The 21,499-nt window shown below is 37.1% G+C and overlaps 1 protein-coding gene across 1 annotated transcript in view; it reads left to right on the forward strand.

The window, feature by feature from the left end:
* Positions 1-15,570, forward strand: part of LOC139764529 (exportin-4-like) — a 73,568-nt gene extending 57,998 nt beyond the window's left edge. The window contains exon 23 of the mRNA XM_071691209.1: positions 110-15,570. Within this exon, the coding sequence (XP_071547310.1) occupies positions 110-304 (195 nt within the window). The 3' untranslated portion in view covers positions 305-15,570. The remainder of the gene's footprint in view (positions 1-109) is intronic.
* Positions 15,571-21,499: the final 5,929 nt, after the last annotated feature.

The following is a 21,499-nucleotide window of genomic DNA, read 5'->3' on the forward strand; positions in this document are numbered from 1 at the left end:
TTATAGATGACTTCTGATTTCAACAAGAGTAAGTTTTCTCATTATGAAGTGCATTCAGTGTTGTGTTTATCTTAGAAATTGATTAAGGAGTGCTGTTTTTTATTATCAGGCTGAATATCAAGAGTTGGTCCAGTCTTTACTTCATAGCCAGACTGACCAAACAACTGTACAACGGTTGGCAGAAGCCTTTACTCAGCTCACTACAAATGTTGAACTTACAGCTGATCGCATCAGTCGCATCAAGTTCAGGGATAACTTCGAAAGATTTATCGCTAATGTTAGGGGCTTTCTACTCATTAAATAAACCGCACAATAAATTTCCTATTCGTAAATTGTAAATATTCTTAGCAACATAAGAGAGCCCATGACTTAGGTAAGTTTACTGAATATTAAATTTTATTTTATTTAAGAATGAAAGAACTCCTTGCTTTTGAAATTCAGAGTATTTGGAGCTGTGATGTACCGTAAGGAACATTGTAATAATGAGCTTCACAAATTATAATTTTATGTATATATAATAGCAAGTATTACATGCGGTACTATTACTGATAAGGTCACACATAGTCTGGTGAGGCTTAGGTATCATGAGAATTGTCAGTCACTTTCACCCATCAGAATTTCAGAATTGTATATGATTTCACAACCCTGTTTCCCTGAATTATACTAGATTTTATGGAAAAATCATTATGTAAAGAATTAAGATAAACTCTCAGAAAGTGAAAACTTATGAGCACTCTCATCTCCTCTCTTGAATTTATTTTTATTCATCATTGAAAAACCTTGTTCTTTTGATGTTGTATGTGGATCAATTATTAGAATGTAATTAAGGGTTTTTCATTTTGTACTCCCAAAAGATCTGAATATGTTTACAAGTTCTGCTTTTACTTATTCAGTGACTTGTTTTATGCACTAAAATCCCTCAAATCTGGACCCTTCAAATCCAGATTTGCCTGATACCTGTCTTCATACAGCTTTCTGTAATATTGTTTGCAGTAGTCATGAGGCTTCATATTTGGCCTCCATGGCCTTCAGTACCTGTGCTCCATTGAGAGAACACCTTAGGGCCATCATGGATTCTGGTTGATTAAGATTACGTTGTATGTGATGTGGGGGTTGTGCAGGTATATTATGCATTCAGAAATGCTTTCGCAACTCTTCACCATCATCTCTCAATACGTCTAGTGAGTATTTGAATGATAATTATGTTATTTTCAATTCTATCTGTTTTTCAGACAATTAGATTGATTTAAAGAATGTTGGACTAGTCCAGATTTTTCATGTATTTGGGCTACCCTGGGTTGAATAGTCTAGATTTGATGGGTTTTGGGGTACTCAAAAGATCTGAGTAATCTAAGTGAGCTTTGTTTTTGCATTTTTTCTGTCAGATTCATGTTAAGTGCAGCTAACCTACATTTTTTTCAGTTTTACATTAAATGAGAAAATCCAGTTTGCCATAGATAACTCAGTTACTGGTTGTAATTACTGTAGAATACTGTTTTCTGTTAGCCTCATGCATTGAGATATATAACCATACCTGTCAGGCTGTGGCTAAAGTTCAACTAAGAGTCTATTATTGTTTTATATGTAATTATCATTATTTAATATAAGAAGTGCATGATGGCACATAGGGAACTTATATGATCTACAGATATTATTTACTCATACATCTTACATAAGAATCATAATTCTTCTTTCAAACTGTTATGGACTTAATAGTCAACCATGCATTAAAGGAAATGGTGTGAGTTCAAAGCACTTGACAAAAGAAATCATGATGGAAGTTGATATACAAGACTATTCATAAATGGTAAACAGTCTGGAACATTACAATTCATAACTGGTAAACAATCTGGAACAAATCAACCAACATAATGTTTAGTAAGAACTGTAGTGCATACCCATGCGGAATCAAGAGTAAAGAGTGGATTGAGTGCTGTTGATTATATCGTGATTGTACATTTTTTTTTTCCTCATTAAAAGCTTTAAAGCAAATCTGCATCACCATTTACTGTTCTGAAATTGGGTTATATAGAGAATGTGTTATAAATGTTTGTGAAAGAAATTTGAGGCATATCTCAGTCATTCCACACATTTTTATACTATATCCAGGTCAATAGCATGCAGAATTTTTCAGCACTTAAATCAGGCAGTGCTTTTAGATCTTTTAAGATCTGTAAATGGTTACTAGCAAAATTGATTGAAGAATAATATTGATATAGTGATATACAGGTATTGTTTTGATGATAGTTTATGAAACTAGTATGCTATCCTTTTTTTGAAATTTTCTTTCAAAAACTAAAGGGGTATTTTAATTTTCATATCCAAAGCTCTTGACAGGGCTTGGCATCGGGGCCTCATTTCTAAGCTTCACTCTTTTAACTTACCTCCCTCATATCTAGCTTCCTCTCTGGCTGATCTACCTCTATGGTTGTTGGTAGGTCAGTCTCTTTCCCTCAAGATTCTGGTGTTACCCCTTACACTTTTTGTCCTTTTTATCAATGATTTCCTTTCTTTACAAATTATCAAATGCACCCATACTCTGATGACTCAACATAGCATTCCCCCACATCCCTTAATTATGCTCTTTGTATTCTCAGTCGATCTGCATCTTGCCTTGACACAACTTCCTCGAGACTTGGATAGGATATTTCAGTGGGGTAGACAAAATCTGGTCTTTAATGCCTCCATGACTCAGTTTCTGCCCATCTATTGAAAATTCCAAACAACTTTTCTCTCTCCTTCATTGGTTCTGAAACCCCACATTACGAAGATAGCTAAGTCTACCTCTAAGAATCCGGGAGTTCTTTTTAGGTATTGAAATTGTGTATGTGTATATCTTACTGTCTTGCCTCATGAACCCTTCAGTGTGCATCCCAAAATGTTCAGGAAGCTAGGTATGTTGACCAGGTGGGAACACAAGTCAAGAAGTGTGATGATGATGTGTTATTGTTATTGTTGTGTGAATATAGGGCAGTTGAGGAGTAAGTGTTGTGTCTTCAGTATGAAAGTTGCATCTTGGACTTTAGGGGTCTTGTAATATGATGAATTGATGTATATGATGTTGGAGAGATGAGCAGTAACCAGAACTTGGATGAAAAAGTGCATCTTGAATGGGATTAGAAAGATTATTTTCAGAAGGGTGTCTTTATGGTGGAGTGGAGTGCAAGATTGACTTGAGGTTGTTGTTGCTTACTGCTTGTTGAGTTAATACCTTGTGAATGTGTTTTGTCAGTGCTGTAATTGTTGGGGGAGGGGGTAATATGTGGATATAGGTTGGTGAGGTCCTCTGTTTTTGATGCTACCTTGCTAATGTGGAAAATGGCAAATGTGTATGAAAAAGTGTTGAAGTGTTAGGTAGATTTTTTTGTTACATATATATGGGTCTGTTTCCTTGTGCTGCCTCGCTAACGCGGGAGACAGCGATGGAGTATAATAAATATGGGTTGATGGCTGTCACTGAAGTGGGAGGGGTCATGTGCTGTTGCAAGGAATGTGGTGCTGAGCATGTTAAGATGGGATTGTGTTTGAATTTTTTTGTTTCAGTATGTCATGTTTGAATTTTTGTGGTTGCTTGAGGATGATTGATCATTCTGAGTGCTGTGGTTTGTAGTTTTTTGTTTGCTTTTGAATGGCTGCCTGATTAGGCAAGTGAATGGTATTACAGAGTTGAGTGGATGAATTACTTGTGGAAGATAGTGAGCAATTATTTTCTCTGTATTATGTTGGTGCTGGTAAGTAAATATAGATTGCATATGTACTATGAATGAGATGGCCTTGATCAGGGCAGTCAGTTTCCCAAGCCTTTTCAGCTCTCACCTTTTCTTAATAGATGTCAGTTAAACTTCATGTGTCAGTTGATAGCAGTCCAGTCAGTCTTCTCCGCTCATTCCTGTTCTTGTATTCCCTGATTTCTTTCATTTCCTCTGGTGTCGTCCCCCTCAGCTACCATAAAAATGTGTTCCAAGAGTCATTAGTATGTTAATGGCCTTCGTTAATGCAGACCTCAAATTATCAAGCAAATTCCATGATGAAGTGGTTTGGTTGATATGTTTGCCATATTTAATCTCATTTTGAAACTTTTTCTTATGAGGTTATATTTTTATCTGTTAATATTAACTTTATTCCCTCATACATGGGCTTGGTCAAGTGTATAAAAGGAATGCATCTTTTGTAAGAATCATTTTTGAGGAATAGGGGTCCCTGTCTCTAAACCTGCAGGCAGGCATAAAGCAGGGATGCTCAGTTCCCTATTGTAAACTTACTACATCAGTACAGTAATATGTACAAAAAAATTAAACTGTAATTTCTTAAACAGTCAATGGGCATAGACTTGATGCACTTCTAAGCTGTGTATGATTATCTCATCCGAGGACAAAAGTTAAGAACCTTATGGAACAGTCTGTTTAGATATTACTGTTTGCTGGAGTTACTGCAAGGTAATGCATGCATAATCAGTTTATATACCTTTGGTTCCTAAGTGCTATGTGTTACGGATCAGTGCAGAGTATAGGGAGTTTTTAGCTGTATCTATTGATATTGAATAATCCGTAATAGTAGGTAGTAGTTGGTAGGCAGCCTCCAACCAGGGAGGTATATTACTGATACTACCCACCTGGTTATTGGGTAGGTTGGTGACAGCTGCATAGTGAGCCTGCAGTTCATTAGTTGTCAAATTGCACTCCTGTGATCCAGATACCTGGCTTCTTTTTACATGACCCTCTTGTGGACTGTCGGCATTTTGTCCTTAAACGTATAGTTTCTTCTTGGCACACATAGTACTGGACAACACTTAACTCATACAACTCATTCTTCATAAGGCTAGATTTTCCTGCCATGAGCACTGTGTGCTAGCCGTGCCTTTTGGCAATTTGATAAGAGCAATGGATAGAAGCAGTAGGTAGAACCATTATACAAGAGCATTAGGTAGAAACATTAGGTAGAGGTAGTAAGTAGGAGCACTGCCTGGGAGCATGAGGTAGAGGTAGTAGGTTGGAACACATTAGGTAGAAGTAGTGAAGTAGTTGGTAGAAACATGAGGTAGGAGTCTTTGAAACCACTGCACTAGAGTTGCCCTCTGCCAGTGGCCTGTTAAGGGTGAGGTACTACAGGCTAAGAAGTGGCACTGGAGTTCAACAGTTATGGAGCCTCTTTAGCCATGGCCACCTCTATGAGGGAGTCCCCAAAGGTAATGGCCTTTAGAGATATAGATAGATATCCTACCCCCTCAGACAATGCATTTTACACAGAGTCTTCTTCAAACGCTTTAGTTTTAATTAGACCTCTATACATTTGGTGTTTTTACCTAACAACAGTTCCACACACTGAAGATTCCTGTGTACTGGATGTTCTTTTGCTCATTGGAGCTTAGGTATCTTATAGTGTCATTTTCTTTTAATGTTCACTTGTTACTGAGCTATCTTCCCCAGTTTAAAGAGGTTTTGTGTCCAGAAACTTAGAATGATATCCTGCTGTTGAGCATGCCAATAAGAGAAATTCAGGAAGCATTTTAGGATATCCAGTAATAAATGCTTTGGTTTTAATTAGACCTCTTATACATTTGGTGTCAGTTACCTAACAACAGTTCCACACACTGAAGATTTCTGTGTACTGGTTGCTCTTTTGCTCATTGGAGCTTAGGTATCTTATATTGCCATTATCTTTTAATGATCACTGGTTACTGAGCTATCTTCCCCAGTGTAAAGAGGTTTTATGTCCAGAAACTTAGAATGATATCCTGCTGTTGAGCATGCCAGTAAGAGAAATTCAGGAAGCATTTTAGGGTATCCAATAATAAACTTGGCTGAAATGCAGTTCACTGCCTGTTTCATAATGGCTGTTTTGATAAAGTTATGACAAATTGTTTTGCTAACAAAGAATATGTCTGGTTATAAAGATATGAACTAGCTTATTTATAATTTGCTTTTTTTTCTGGGTTATTGGGATCTTATTTTACCAGAATAAAAAAATTCACTGTTGCCTATCCTGTTTTTGTTCAGAGTGTCATTTACATTGTCATTGAAATAATCACTGGGGTACAGAATTAACCCAAAAGGTTTGAGAAGATTGTAGAAATATTAGTATGTTATTTCCAGACTTTTGTAGGAACCAAGACTCAAACCAACAGATGGCTGTGTTATATTCAGAACTTCGAAACTTGGTCCATTATTTTCATTTTCCCTCCTTTTATTTTTTCATACATTCACAGCATTCTTATTGTTGTGATTTCCATGTACATAGAATTTTTTTTATATAAATGGTATTTCTGCAAATCCCTGTGTGTTCCTATTTATTATCTCCTTTCACATTTTAGTGTAACATTTATTTTTCATTATATTACCATTGGAACTTTGCTCTTGGACATTTAGATATATCCACATTGTATTCACTGATAGGTTGTCTTGATAATATGAGTTTTTGATTTATTTGCCTTTTTATTAATTTTTTTCTATAAAAGTAGAGTACCAAAATATGCTTTTAGGTTTTATTATACTTTTAGTTATATTATTACTGTTTAATTTTAAGAGTTTGCCTTTTTCCAAATATAATGAGAGTTTAATTGCACAGAGTAATGGAGATCTTAAATGATAAGCTTGATTACTGTTGTGCTCAGATTAACACAATTATCATGCTTCCTAAAAACTTTTGGTATCATTTATTAATTGCTTAAGATATCACAATTGCTGGAGTCCATGGTTTCTCTGCAGATGGGAGTTGATACAGAAGATTGGATGGAGTAAGCATTCATTTAGCATCTGTCTGATATTGAGCAAAGTCCTTTTTATATAGTAAAAATAGTTTGAAAGCAATTGAGTAATGTTAATCATCCAAGTGATTGTCCAAAGAATTTATTGATATGAGTGGTAGTAGAAAGTGAATATTTCATTTTCATTGCATTACCTAATTGTACAAAGATAAGGTCTTTTTGATAATGCTTTCCCTATTCTATGTTGCTGAGCCAAAGATATAGTGTGGTTTTCATTCCTTAAGAAATCTGCTGCCTTGATCATCTTCCATTAATTACAGATAATGTATTGAAATTTTTATGCATGTTAGAACTCTCTCAGTAATTACTTATATGTAATTAAAAATGTTTCATTCTGAATATGGTATAGTGCATTACAAAAGTAATTTGGCAGCAAGGTTCTCTAGGTTTCATAATTGCCCATCTTTTTTGTCACGTTTAGTCTAACCCTGTTGTGTAGTTCAAGAATATATATATATATATATATATATATATATATATATATATATATATATATATATATATCCCTGAGGATAGGTGAGAAAGAATACTTCCCACATATTCCTTCTCTGCATGTTGTAGAAGCTGATTAAAAGGGGTGGGAGTTGGGGCTGGAAATCCTCCCCTCCAGTTTTACTTTTCCAAAGGAAGAAACAGAGATGGGCCAAGTGAGGTTTACCTCTAAGTCTCAGTCATCTTTCTTGAATGCTCCCTCGCCAATGCGAGAAATAGTGAGTGTGTATTTGGGGAGATATATATTTATATTTATTGATTATACTTAATTGCGTGTTTCCTGCATAGCAAGGTAGTGCCAGGAAACAGATGAAGAATGGCCCATCCACTCATATATACATAAATGCCAATACATCCACATATATACATAACAACATATACATACTCATACACAGACATATATATAATTATTTATTTATTTTGCTTTGTCGCTGTCTCCCGTGTTAGCGAGGTAGCGCAAGGAAACAGACGAAAGAATGGCCCAACCCACCCACATACACATGCATATACATACACATCCACACGCAAATATACATACCTATACATTTCAACGTATACATATATATACGCGTACAGACATATACATATATACACATGTACATAATTCATACTGTCTGCCTTTATTCATTCCCATCGCCACCTTGCCACACATGAAATAACAACCCCCTCCCCCTCGTGTGTGTGAGGTAGCGCTAGGAAAAGACAACAAAGGCCCCATTCATTCACACTCAGTCTCTAGCTGTCATGTAATAATGCACCGAAACCGCAGCTCCCTTTCCACATCAAGACCCCACAGAACTTTCCATGGTTTACCCCAGATGCTTCACATGCCCCGGTTCAATCCATTGACAGCACGTTGACCCCGGTATACCACATCATTCCAATTCATTCTATTCCTTGCATGCCTTTCACCCTCCTGCATGTTCAGGCCCTGATCACTCAAAATCTTTTTCACTCCATCTTTCCACCTTTGACAGCATCAAAGTATAATAATAATATAGAAATTATATATATATATATATATATATATATATATATATATATATATATATATATATATATATATATATATATAAACTTATACCTCTGTAATTTGAGCACTCACTCTTATCCCCTTTGCCTTTGTACAATGGCACTATGCACGCATTCCGCCAATGCTCAGGCACCTCACCATGAGTCATACACATTAAATAACCTTACCAACAATACAGTCACCCCCTTTTTTAATAAATTCCACTGCAATACCATCCAAACCTGCTGCCTTGCCAGCTTTCATCTTCCGCAAAGCTTTTACAACCTCTTCTCTGTTTACCAAATCATTTTCCCTAACCCTCGCACTTTGCACACCACCTCGACCAAAACACCCTATATCTGCCACTCTATCATCAAACACATTCAACAAACCTTCAAAATACTCACTCCATCTCCTTCTCACATCACCACTTCTTGTTATCACCTCCCCATTTGCGCCCTTCACTGAAGTTCCCATTTGCTCCCTTGTCTTACGCACTTTATTTACCTCCTTCCAGAACATCTTTTTATTCTCCCTAAAATTTAATGATACTCTCTCACCCCAACTCTCATTTGCCCTTTTTTTCACCTCTTGCACCTTTCTCTTGACCTCCTGTCTCTTTCTTTTATACGTCTCCCACTCAATTGCATTTTTTCCCTGCAAAAATCGTCCAAATGCCTCTCTCTTCTCTTTCACTAATACTCTTACTTCTTCATCCCACCACTCACTACCCTTTCTAATCAACCCACCTCCCACTCTTCTCATGCCACAAGCATCTTTTGCGCAATCCATCACTGATTCCCTAAATACATCCCATTCCTCCCCCACTCCCCTTACTTCCATTGTTCTCACCTTTTTCCATTCTGTACTCAGTCTCTCCTGGTACTTCCTCACACAAGTCTCCTTCCCAAGCTCACTTACTCTCACCACCCTCTTCAACCCAACATTCACTCTTCTTTTCTGAAAACCCATACAAATCTTCACCTTTGCCTCCACAAGATAATGATCAGACATTATCTCGGAAAGCAAAAATGGGTATGTTTGAAGGAATAGTGGTTCCAACAATGTTGTATGGTTGCGAGGCGTGGACTATGGATAGAGTTGTGCGCAGGAGGATGGATGTGCTGGAAATGAGATGTTTGAGGACAATGTGTGGTGTGAGGTGGTTTGATCGAGTAAGTAACGTAAGGGTAAGAGAGATGTGTGGAAATAAAAAGAGCGTGGTTGAGAGAGCAGAAGAGGGTGTTTTGAAATGGTTTGGGCACATGGAGAGAATGAGTGAGGAAAGATTGACCAAGAGGATATATGTGTCGGAGGTGGAGGGAACGAGGAGAAGAGGGAGACCAAATTGGAGGTGGAAAGATGGAGTGAAAAGGATTTTGTGTGATCGGGGCCTGAACATGCAGGAGGGTGAAAGGAGGGCAAGGAATAGAGTGAATTGGAGCGATGTGGTATACAGGGGTTGACGTGCTGTCAGTGGATTGAATCAAGGCATGTGAAGCGTCCGGGGTAAACCATGGAAAGCTGTGTAGGTATGTATATTTGCGTGTGTGGACGTGTGTATGTACATGTGTATGGGGGGGTTGGGCCATTTCTTTCGTCTGTTTCCTTGTGCTACCTCGCAAATGCGGGAGACAGCGACAAAGTATAAAAAAAAAAAAAAAAAAAAAATATATATATATATATATATATATATATATATATATATATATATATATATATGTATATATATATATATTAACGAGGAAGTGTTATGAACAGATGACTGAGCCTTTGAGGGAATATGCTCACTTGGCCCCCTTCTCTTTTCCTTCTTTTGGAAAATTAAAGACGAGAGGGAAGAATTTCCAGCCCTCCACTCCCTCCCTTTTAGTCGCCTTCTATGACACGCAGAGAATACGTGGGAAGTATTCTTTCTCCCCTATCCCCAGGGATAATATATATAAGCAGGCAGCCATGAAAATATAGATATGTAGGAAAAAATGTCTTGAAGAAGTGTTTTGCTTAGCAATGTGCTTGGCTTGTCATGTTTAAGATTTTTGTTTACTGCCTTTGAACAATGGTTTATGCTATTTTTATATATTTTTACTTTTATCTAGAAGAAAAGCACACTAGTGTAGTACTTTTTCTTTGATATATGTGAGAATAGATATGCTATTTGTACAGTTTCCACTCCATCTTTTTTTTAATTAACTGGTGGTGTGAGGTCATACCAGGTCATGTGAGGTTGCACTGACTGCAAGTATAACATCCGAAACATTTGTATTGTTTTTATGAATTGCTGTTTGTGTTGAGTGTATCTTTTTTTTTTTTTTTCTCTTTCATATTGTTCATCACGGTATATTCAGTTATATTTTCAATGATATGTTAGATACTTTGTAATATTTACCAAATTGTAAGGGTAATTGTTAACCTCTTTATATAGTGTATGAAGTGAGTGGTGGTAAAGGACATAACTACTTTGAAATGTGTTGCATATCACAGAGCAATGGTAACAGATATTCATTGCAACTTTTTCCTTGATTGCTTCCAAACAGTTAGATAATTGGAATCGATGTTGTCACTGAAATATCTATCTGCATCATGTTGCCTTTTCCTGCACTTAAAAGAGAATGAAATGGTACATGCATAAACTTCCTTGCTACTTTAATTGTGGTTTGGCTCTTAGACAAATGTGTGAAAATCTTGTGTTGCCTTGGCAAGTGTATATAAAGCCGAACAGAATTTGGAAAGGAAAGTCTTAGGGAAAACAGTAGAAAAAGATAGAGAAATGGAAAGAATACCATTCTTTTAAAGGTATTGCAGAGTTAAGGTGGGAGGCCACTAATTGGTGCTAGAGCATATGACCAAATAACCATCAGTTGGAGAAATGGTTGCTCCTCTAATTCTTCCATGTTGCTTGTATTTCCACTGCTGGAAATACAGCTTTTACTAAAGCAGTGTTTTAATTCACTCGTTACATGACAGAACATTATGTGCCTTGAAACATCCAGATTTTTGGACTTTAGTATTATACATTTTTTTATTAAAAATGTGGGCTGTACAATTCAGTTTTAGGTTATAATACTTTTATGCACTCTGGTGCACAATTACTTGCTAAAAGCTATCATATTCAAATGCTTCCCCTGAAAATTTTTGTATATTACTAGGGATGGCTTCTGTTTCCATGAGGAAGATATACTATATTAAGAGACTCAGAATTTGAAAGTCGGGTGCAGCACTCAGGTCCTCGAGTGAGGTGATAAATGACTATAGTTTAAGTATTTTTTTGCAAAATTTCTGAATCTAATGAGGACATCTGAATACCCAAACAAAAGTGCTTATTTTCTTCTCTCCAGGGTTAGTTAGGATTGTCATTGTATGCATGGCTTAGATGAGGGACCTGAATATTGGTGGAATGGTGAGGCAAGGAGGACATATGAATGTTGAAATTACAAAGGTATAAGTTTGTTGAGTGTGCTTGTTACGTTGTTTGGAAGTGGTGAGAAAGAGGGTTGTAACATGCACAAAGCATCAGATTAGGGGGAAACACTGTGGCTTTAGGACTGTGGATGTGTGGAATATGTAATTGCTTCGAAGAATTTGTATGAGAAATATTTAAAGAAACAAAAGGATTTGTATGTAACATATTTTGGTGCTAGAAAAAGCAAACAATAGGGCTGGTAGAGATGCATTGAGAAAGGTTTTACAAAATTGTCTTGTGCTGAAGGAAAGCTACTTGAAGCAGTAACAAGTTTTTATCAAGTAGGAATAGAGGAGGAGGGTGAGTGATTCCGGATGAAAGTGGGTGTGCAGCAGGGAGATGTGATGTCACCTTGGCTGTTTAAGCTCCCATATGTACAGGTTAGTGAGTGAGGTAAATGCTAGGGTCTTGGAGAGAGGGGCAGGTTTTCATTCTGTTGGGTTTGGAGTTTCTGGTTACGAAAGACATGGCTGTGGTGGCAGATTTCATTTCAATATATTAAATGTTTAAGGACAACACTTGGTTGGAGAAGGGTTGATTAAGTAAGAAACGATATGTTAAGAGGTGTTGTAATAAGAAGAGTATGGTGAGAGCTGAAGAGGGTGTGCTGAAATGAAATGGTTTTCACATGGAGAGAACGAATAAGGAGAGGCTGACAAAGAGGAATGGTGTCAGAAATTAAGGGGACAAGGAGAAAGGGGAGATTGAATTGGAGATGGAAGGAAGAAGTGAATAAGGTTTAGTGCTGAGGGCCTCATTATGCTGCATTATTGTATGCAATTGAAAAATGGCTTATCAAGTATAGAAATGTTTGCTTCTCCACAGACACAGCTACCTCGCTGGAAGGGGGGGGAATGCTGTTTCATGTGTGGCAGGGTGTCGATGGGAATGGATGAAGGCAGCAAGTATGAATGTGTTCATTTGTATATATGCATATATCTGTGTATGTATATGTATGTATACGTTGAAATGTATGTATGTATATTCAGTGATAATATTAAATACACAAAGAATTGAAACATTGTGCTCTCTCATGAAATCATCGCGTTTCTTTTCTTTCTCCAGTCATTTACAGATGTCTGTTTTCAAAAAGTGTATTAGTACAACATACATATGCTTCACTCTCATGCTACAAGAAAGACAGTGCATTGATATCTTCCAAGAATTAGATACTATAAGTGCAGTATGTAGAAAATATCTAAAGATAGAATCAGTCCCTGATTAGTGTGAATTACTGTAGTGGCAGGAAACAACCTGAGGCTTGTTGGGAACAGTCGTAAATGAAACAAAATGAGGGTTGAGAATGACATTAGTGACTCAAACTTCACAGAAGCTTTGAGAGGATGCTAAGACATGTTCAACTGTATGGTTACTGCAGTGTGCAAGGCTGTTGAAAGATTTTGAAAACTCCAGATACAAAAACTTTTTAGTTAATTGAATATCGGCTACAAAAACTTTTTTTTAATTATAAAGAAAAAGCTGTATTTAAATATAAATAGCATTTCTTTAAGAGCTGCCTGCTATAGAAACCCTGATGGGTTCCAGCTCTCCCTTAGGCAAAAGTATTCATGATGTAGATACTTAACTTAAGAGACCCTGATATTTCGACTAGTATATATCATCACTTGTGGTAATTGCCATCACTTCCATGTTAAAGAGGTTGTATATTCCCTTTGTACTAACAGAGTACAAGTTAGGTTGTAAAGTTTTGAGTATTTGTCATTTACATATCTTTAATTTGACACTCAAGCTGACTGTATAATTAATTAGAAATCATCCTAGTTCCTGCATGTATATAGTTTGTAACATTTAGATGGAGGTCAAGCTGTTGTGTAAGACGACCTCCAAAGACTAGCATATCAAATCATTTTTCTGAGCTATAGAAGAAAATGGTGGAATATTTTCATTTAAAAGTAACAGTCCAGGTTTTATTAGAGTGACAGGTAGTTTTCATTTCAAAACAGTTGTGTTAATGTAGTTTAGACATTTTTAGAAGTTGGCTAATCTTCTGCTTCATTATTTGAAATAATTCTGCCAACAAGATATAAATGTCACCATAATACAGTAAAGGTTTGGTGGTATATAGTTGTACTATGATAAGATGAGAGATGACAGTATTATGATACAACCTTTTTGACTGCAAATCAGTTACTTGCAGCACGGTTTATCTGGTTGTGACAATCTATCAAACCGTCCTATCCTCCAATTCTTCTTTACTAGTTTTAACAGAAGCAGCCTCCTTTGTAAGCATTAGTGCAGTATTTATTCAAGAAGAAGTAAAGGGCATTATTTTAATCCCTTTCAGACTGTATATGGAAACATTACTTTCATTTCTCACCAGACCTTATTCCTTAGTGTTTAATGTAATTTAGTCATAGAATTATTATTGTAAAGCATAATTTTGAATACTATGTAGGATTTTACTCTTTCAGTAAAGCACCCCAAACTGGCGTAACTGGAGAGATCCCATTATTGAGTGGTACAAATTCTTCCTATTTAGAAGCATTACAGAATTGATAATAGCAAAACTATAAAGTATTGTCTTGCAAACCATTTGTTGTGCCAGTGTCAGTGTTGAAAGTATGAGGTTTTGGAAGATTTTAGTGATGTAATTATAATAACCTAGTCAAAAATTAAGAATCTACTAGACAATAATGTATTGTACAATATTTTGTTTCTTTTTTTATGTTGATAATATGCTCTCATCAGCAATAGTGTTGTAATTGTAGAGCTTTAAGAATATTTCTCCCAGAATATATTATTTGAATTCACTGAAATATGCTAGTGTAAAAATTTAAGGAATACATAAATTTACTTTTGTTAAACTTTAAATTTTATGCAGGTTGAATCATGCCATCAAGTTCATTTATGTTAGATCACAGAAAAATTACTTCATGTTGAATTTTTTCTATGACCTAGTGACTTTACACAGTATTTTGTGGTAAGTAATGTATTTTGTCATCTTGCAATATTTGTACTGGTGTTTGGGAAAATATCAGCCTTGATTGCTTGTTAAATAGTTTTACTCTGGTTTATTGATTGCTGATTTTTTAGCTTGTGTTGATAGAAAGTATTTTACTCATTATCCCGAAACCCAGGGCTGATTTTTTTTTCTTCAAAATTTGTACGTGTTCTTTACTGAAATGGAATTGCACAACATGATTTCCTTTTCAAAGCATTGATAATCAACAGACTCCATGTTCAGAAGCACTTCTGATTTTTCTGATTTATTGTTTATGTTGCTTTGGTTGTTATTGAATTTTCTGTGGAAAAATGAATATCTCAATTCTGCTATATGATAATTATAGTATATAATTTGTAAGTCTGAGTTTTGTATTGTTAGTTTTGCAGAACAACGAAAAACAATGTTCAAAACTTTTGCCGTCTTCACATATTCATTATTCTGAATAATTTCCTTATGTAGAAATGTAACTACAGTAGATTATTGTAATGAATAAATACATGCACAATCACCCGTTCAAACTTCATATTGCTTGATGCTCACATGGATTGTTGTATGTGGTTTAATACTATCAGACTGATTAATGTTAATAGAGGTGTAATATTATTGGTTATATTTCAGAAGAATCAGCATCGAACTTTGTGAAATTTGAACTTGGGTAGCATACTTGTCAGTTTCACTGTATTTTGTTCAAATTAATGGATTAACACATGCAAATTATTTAATTCTCGAAAGTAGTTACATTGATTGCAATGTATGAAACAGCTTTACTGACATCACAAGAAGTGACCTCAGTACCATCTACCACAGTTGGGTTAATAATTTATATTTGTTGCATACCTGGAGAGAGGCATGTAATAAAATTAACTGGAGTGCTGTGTTGGGTTGGTTTCACCTGAATATGCAATTTTTTTTCTCATCTGCTTTGAGAATAGTTCTTTATGTTAAGTATTTATGAAAGTATGCTTTCCAAATGTCATATTATTCCCATCTTTGATATAATTACCATAGTTTCACTTATCTGGAAATCTTTTGAAGCTGTGGTGAAGAATGAAATTTTGCGAATACTTTAATAAGCTAATACGTCATCAGCATGCATCAGATACACAGCCATTTTCAGATAATATTCAACAACTTTTATGTTACAGATTTTAAGTACTATTATCTCAAATTTTAAAATGTGTGATGATCATTATTGCCAGATTTGTGGTTGTATAATTATACAAGTTCCAGGTAGAAATAACAGAATTTTTGGAATGTTTTACAATTCATAGTTTCCCATTCTTTACATTATGCATTGAATTTTTCAAGGGTGTCTCATACTTGATCGCCGGGTGTCTCATACTTGATCGCCATTTCCCATATTAGAGAGTAGCACCAGAAACAGATGAAGAAAGGCCACTTCTGCTTGTACCCATTCATTAACTATCGAGTGTAATGCACCTAAACCACAGCTTTCCTACCAACAACCAAGCACCACAGATTTCAGATTTAACAGACCGGGCAAATAATGATATATTGATTAAAGATAATAATAATAAAAGAAAAAATCTCAAATGCCACACCATGTGCATTTCATATTGCACTTGTTTTTGGTAGCATTGGGTATAGTTGCTTTTTTGGTCTCTGTCTGCCTCAAACTATTGTGTTGTCAGGTTATACACAGAGAAGTTACTTTATTTATTAAATAGTTTTGCAATCCTTACTATTCAAAATGGCATAAAGTGATAGAGGACTTAAAAGAAAGCATGTGAATTGTATAAAAAATGAACCATAGGTTACATCTGATTTAACGAACTTTCAGCATTAACAGACATCCCCTCCCCTGATTAGTCCATTAAACTGAGGGTTTGCTGTGTGTGTGTATATATATATTTATTTTATATATTTATTATACTTTGTCGCTGTCTTCCGCGTTAGCGCGGTAGTGCAAGGAAACAGACAAAAGAATGGCCCAACCCACCCACATACACATGTATATACATACACGTCCACACAGCACATATACATACCTATACATCTCAACGTATACATACATATACACACATAGACATATACATATATACACATGTACATAATTCATACTGTCTGCCCTTATTCATTCCCACTGCCACCCCACCACACATGAAATGACAACCCCCTCCCCCTGCATGTGTGCGAGGTAGTGCTGGGAAAAGAAAACAAAGGCCACATTTTTTCACACTCACTCTCTAGCTGTCATGTATAATGCACCGAAACCACAGCTCCCTTTCCACATCCAGGCCCCACAAAACTTTCCATGGTTTACCCCAGACGCTTCACATGCCCTGGTTCAATCCACTGACAGCACATCACGTTGACCCTGGTATACCACATCGTTCCAATTCACTCTGTTCCTTGCACACCTTTCACCCTCCTGCATGTTCAGGCCCCAATCACACAATATATATATATATATATATATATATATATTTTTTTTTTCATACTATTCGCCATTTCCCGCATTAGCGAGGTAGCGTTAAGAACAAAGGACTGGGCCTTTGAGGGAATATCCTCATATGGCCCCCTTCTCTGTTCCTTCTTTTGGAAAATTTAAAAAAAAATGAGAGGGGAGGATTTCCAGCCCCCCGCTCCCATATATATATATATATATATATATATATATATATATATATATATATATATATATATATATATATAGCTTTTCTTTCTTTCAAACTATTCGCCATTTCCCGCATTAGCGAGGTAGCGTTAAGAACAGAGGACTGGGCCTTGAGGGAATACCCTCACCTGGCCCAATTCTCTGTTCCTTCTTTTGGAAAATTAAAAAAAACGAGAGGGGAGGATTTCCAGCCCCCCGCTCCCTCCCCTTTTAGTTGCCTTCTACGACACGCAGGGAATACGTGGGAAGTATTCTTTCTCCCCTATCCCCAGGGATAATATATATATATATATATCTATATATATATATATATATATATATATATATATATATATATATATATATATATATATATATCTCTATATATATATATCTCTATATATATATATTTTTTTTTTGCCGGTCTCCCGCATTTGCGAGGTAGCGCAAGGAAACAGATGAAAGAAATGGCCCAACCCACCCCCATACACATGCATATACATACGTCCACACACGCAAATATACATACCTGCACAGCTTTCCATGGTTTACCCCAGACGCTTCACATGCCCTGATTCAATCCACTGACAACACGTCAACCCCGGTATACCACATCGATCCAATTCACTCTATTCCTTGCCCTCCTTTCACCCTCCTGCATGTTCAGGCCCCGATCACACAAAATCTTTTTCACTCCATCTTTCCACCTCCAATTTGGTCTCCCACTTCTCCTTGTTCCCTCCATCTCCGACACATATATCCTCTTGGTCAATCTTTCCTAACTCATTCTCTCCATGTGCCCAAACCATTTCAAAACACCCTCTTCTGCTCTCTCAACCACGCTCTTTTTATTTCCACACATCTCTCTTACCCTTACGTTACTTACTCGATCAAACCACCTCACACCACACATTGTCCTCAAACATCTCATTTCCAGCACATCCACCCTCCTGCGCACAACTCTATCCATAGCCCACGCCTCGCAACCATACAACATTGTTGGAACCACTATTCCTTCAAACATACCCATTTTTGCTTTCCGAGATAATGTTCTCGACTTCCACACATTCTTCAAGGCTCCCAGGATTTTCGCCCCCTCCCCCACCCTATGATTCACTTCCACTTCCATGGTTCCATCCGCTGCCAGATCCACTCCCAGATATCTAAAACACTTTACTTCCCCCAGTTTTTCTCCATTCAAACTAACCTCTCAATTGACTTGACCCTCAACCCTACTGTACCTAATAACCTTGCTCTTATTCACATTTACTCTTAACTTTCTTCTTTCACACACTTTACCAAACTCAGTCCCCAGCTTCTGCAGTTTCTCACATGAATCAGCCACCAGCGCTGTATCATCAGCGAACAACAACTGACTCACTTCCCAAGCTCTCTCATCCACAACAGACTTCATACTTGCCTCTCTTTCCAAAAGTCTTGCATTCACCTCCCTAACAACCCCATCCATAAACAAATTAAACAACCATGGAGACATCACACACCCCTGCCACAAACCTACATTCACTGAGAACCAATCACTTTCCTCTCTTCCTACACATACACATGCCGTACATCCTTGATAAAAACTTTTCACTGCTTCTAACAACTTGCCTCCCACACCATATATTCTTAATACCTTCCACAGAGCATCTCTATCAACTCTATCATATGCCTTCTCCAGATCCATAACTGCTACATACAAATCCATTTGCTTTTCTAAGTATTTCTCACATACATTCTTCAAAGCAAACACCTGATCCACACATCCTCTACCACTTCTGAAACCACACTGCTCTTCCCCAATCTGATGCTCTGTACATGCCTTCACCTTCTCAATCAATACCCTCCCATATAATTTACAAGGAATACTCGACAAACTATGTATATATATATATATATATATATATATATATATATATATATATATATATATATATATATATATATATCTTATCCCAGGACCAATTTCTATGAAAGAGTCCTGGTGTTACCCAGAATGTTTCTAAAGGTTCTTGCAGCCTAAGACTGCACTACTTCCAGTAGCAGGGAAATATAGACTGCACTCCCAATGATACAGCCTTACCAAACATGACATTCCACTCTTAGTGTAACCTTGTGCATGCGGAGTCCGATAACACACTCATATACTCGTTTGCTGTTTCCAGTGTCAGTGAGGTAGCACCAGGAACATGCAAAGAAAAGGCCTCATTTGCTCACATCCATTCTATAGCTGTCTTGTGTAATGCACTGTTACCATAACCCTCTATTCATAAGGAGGCCCGACAGACCTTTCCTTGGTTTCCCCTATCTGCTTCACATGTCCTGATTCAGACCATTGACAGCGGTTCCACCCCTGTATACTACATGGTTCCATTTGACTCTATTCCGTGCCTTTCACATCCTGCATGTTCAGGCCCTGAGCCCTCAGAATCTTTATCACTCCATCCCTCCATCTCCAATTTGGTCATTCCTTCTCCCCTTACTCTTATGACACATAGCCTGTGTCAACCTCTCAATCGTTCTCTCCATATGTCCAAACCATTTCAGCACACACTTCAGCTTTCTCAGCCATACTCTTCTTTTTACCACATTTCTCTCTCACCATATCATTACTTATTTTTACCAACCCTCCTCCCACCACATCCTCAAACATATAATTTCCAACAAATCCACCCTTCACCCATTCTCATCTATAGCCCATGCTTTGCATCGACACATCATTAGGACTACTATACCTTCAAACACCCATTTTTGCCCTCCTACTTAGTGGCCTTTCTTTCTACATTCCTTAGTGCTCCCAGAACCTTCACTCACCCTATGATTTCCATGGTTCCATAAGCTGCATCCACTCATAGATATCTAAAACTCTACTGTTGCTGAGTTTTCTCCTTTCACACTTGCACCCAAAAAACCTGTCTTTGTACTGCTAAACCTAATAACCTTGCTTTTTTTTTTTTTTTTTTAATACATATTTGCCATTTCCAGCATTAGAGGTTGCATTAAGAACAGAGGATTGAGCCTAAGAGGAAAATCCTCACTTGGCCCTCTTCTCTGTTCCTTCTTTTGGAAAAGTCAAAACTGGACAGGAGGATTTCCAGGACCCACTTCCTCCCCTTTTACGACATGTAGGGAATACATGGGAAGTATTCTTTCTCTTATGTCCAGAGATACATTTTTTTCAACACTCTCCCCCAACTCAGACACCAATTTCTGCAGTTTCTCACTTGAATGTGCCAATAGAGCTAAGTAATCAGTAAACGACTGATTCATATCTCATATTCCATCACTACTTACTGACTGCATACCTGCCTCTCTCTCCAGGACCCTAGCATTTATATTTCTCACCACCCCATCCATAAACAAATTAAATAGCAATGGTAACATCACACATCCATGTCTCATACCCACCTTTACCTGGAACCATTCACCGTCCACTTTACCTGCTTGCACACATGCCTTACACATTCTTCAAAGGAAATACCTGATCCACATTCTCTACCACTCCTGAAACCACATTTTTCCTCCCCTGTCCAATGCTATGTGCATGCCACCACTCTTTCAGTCACTACTATCCCATACAGCTTACCAGCTACACTCAGCAAACTTATACTTCTGTAATTTGAACACTCACCTTTGTCTCCCTTGCTTTTATACATTGGCGCCATACATGCATGTTGCCAATGAAAAGTTATTACCAAGGATGTAAGGCATGTGTACGAGTTGGAAGAGAGGAGAGTGATTGGTTCCCAGTGAATGTCAGTCTACGGCAGGGGTGTGCGACATCCCCATGATTAACTTGTTTATGGATGGAGGTAAATGCATGAGCTTTGGAGAGAGGGGAAAGTATGCAGTCCATTGGGGATGAGAGGGCCTGGGAAGTGAGTCAGTTGTCGTTCACTGATAATACAGCTCTGGTGGCTGATCGAGAGCAAAACTGCAGAAGTTGTGACTGAGTTTGGAAAAGTATTTGAAAGGAGAAAGTTGATAGTAAATGTGAATAAGAGCAAGGTTATTAGGTTCAGTAGGGTTGAGGGTCAAGTTAATTGGAAAGTAAGTTTGAATGGAGAGAAATTGGAGGAAATGGTGTTTTACATATCTGGGGGTAGATTTAGCAGTGAATGGCACAATGGAAACAAGCAAGTCACATGGTGGGGGAGGGGGCGATGATTCTGGGAGCGATGAAGAAT

Source organism: Panulirus ornatus, chromosome 50 (genome assembly GCF_036320965.1).
Source record: "Panulirus ornatus isolate Po-2019 chromosome 50, ASM3632096v1, whole genome shotgun sequence".
Taxonomy (NCBI): domain Eukaryota; kingdom Metazoa; phylum Arthropoda; class Malacostraca; order Decapoda; family Palinuridae; genus Panulirus; species Panulirus ornatus.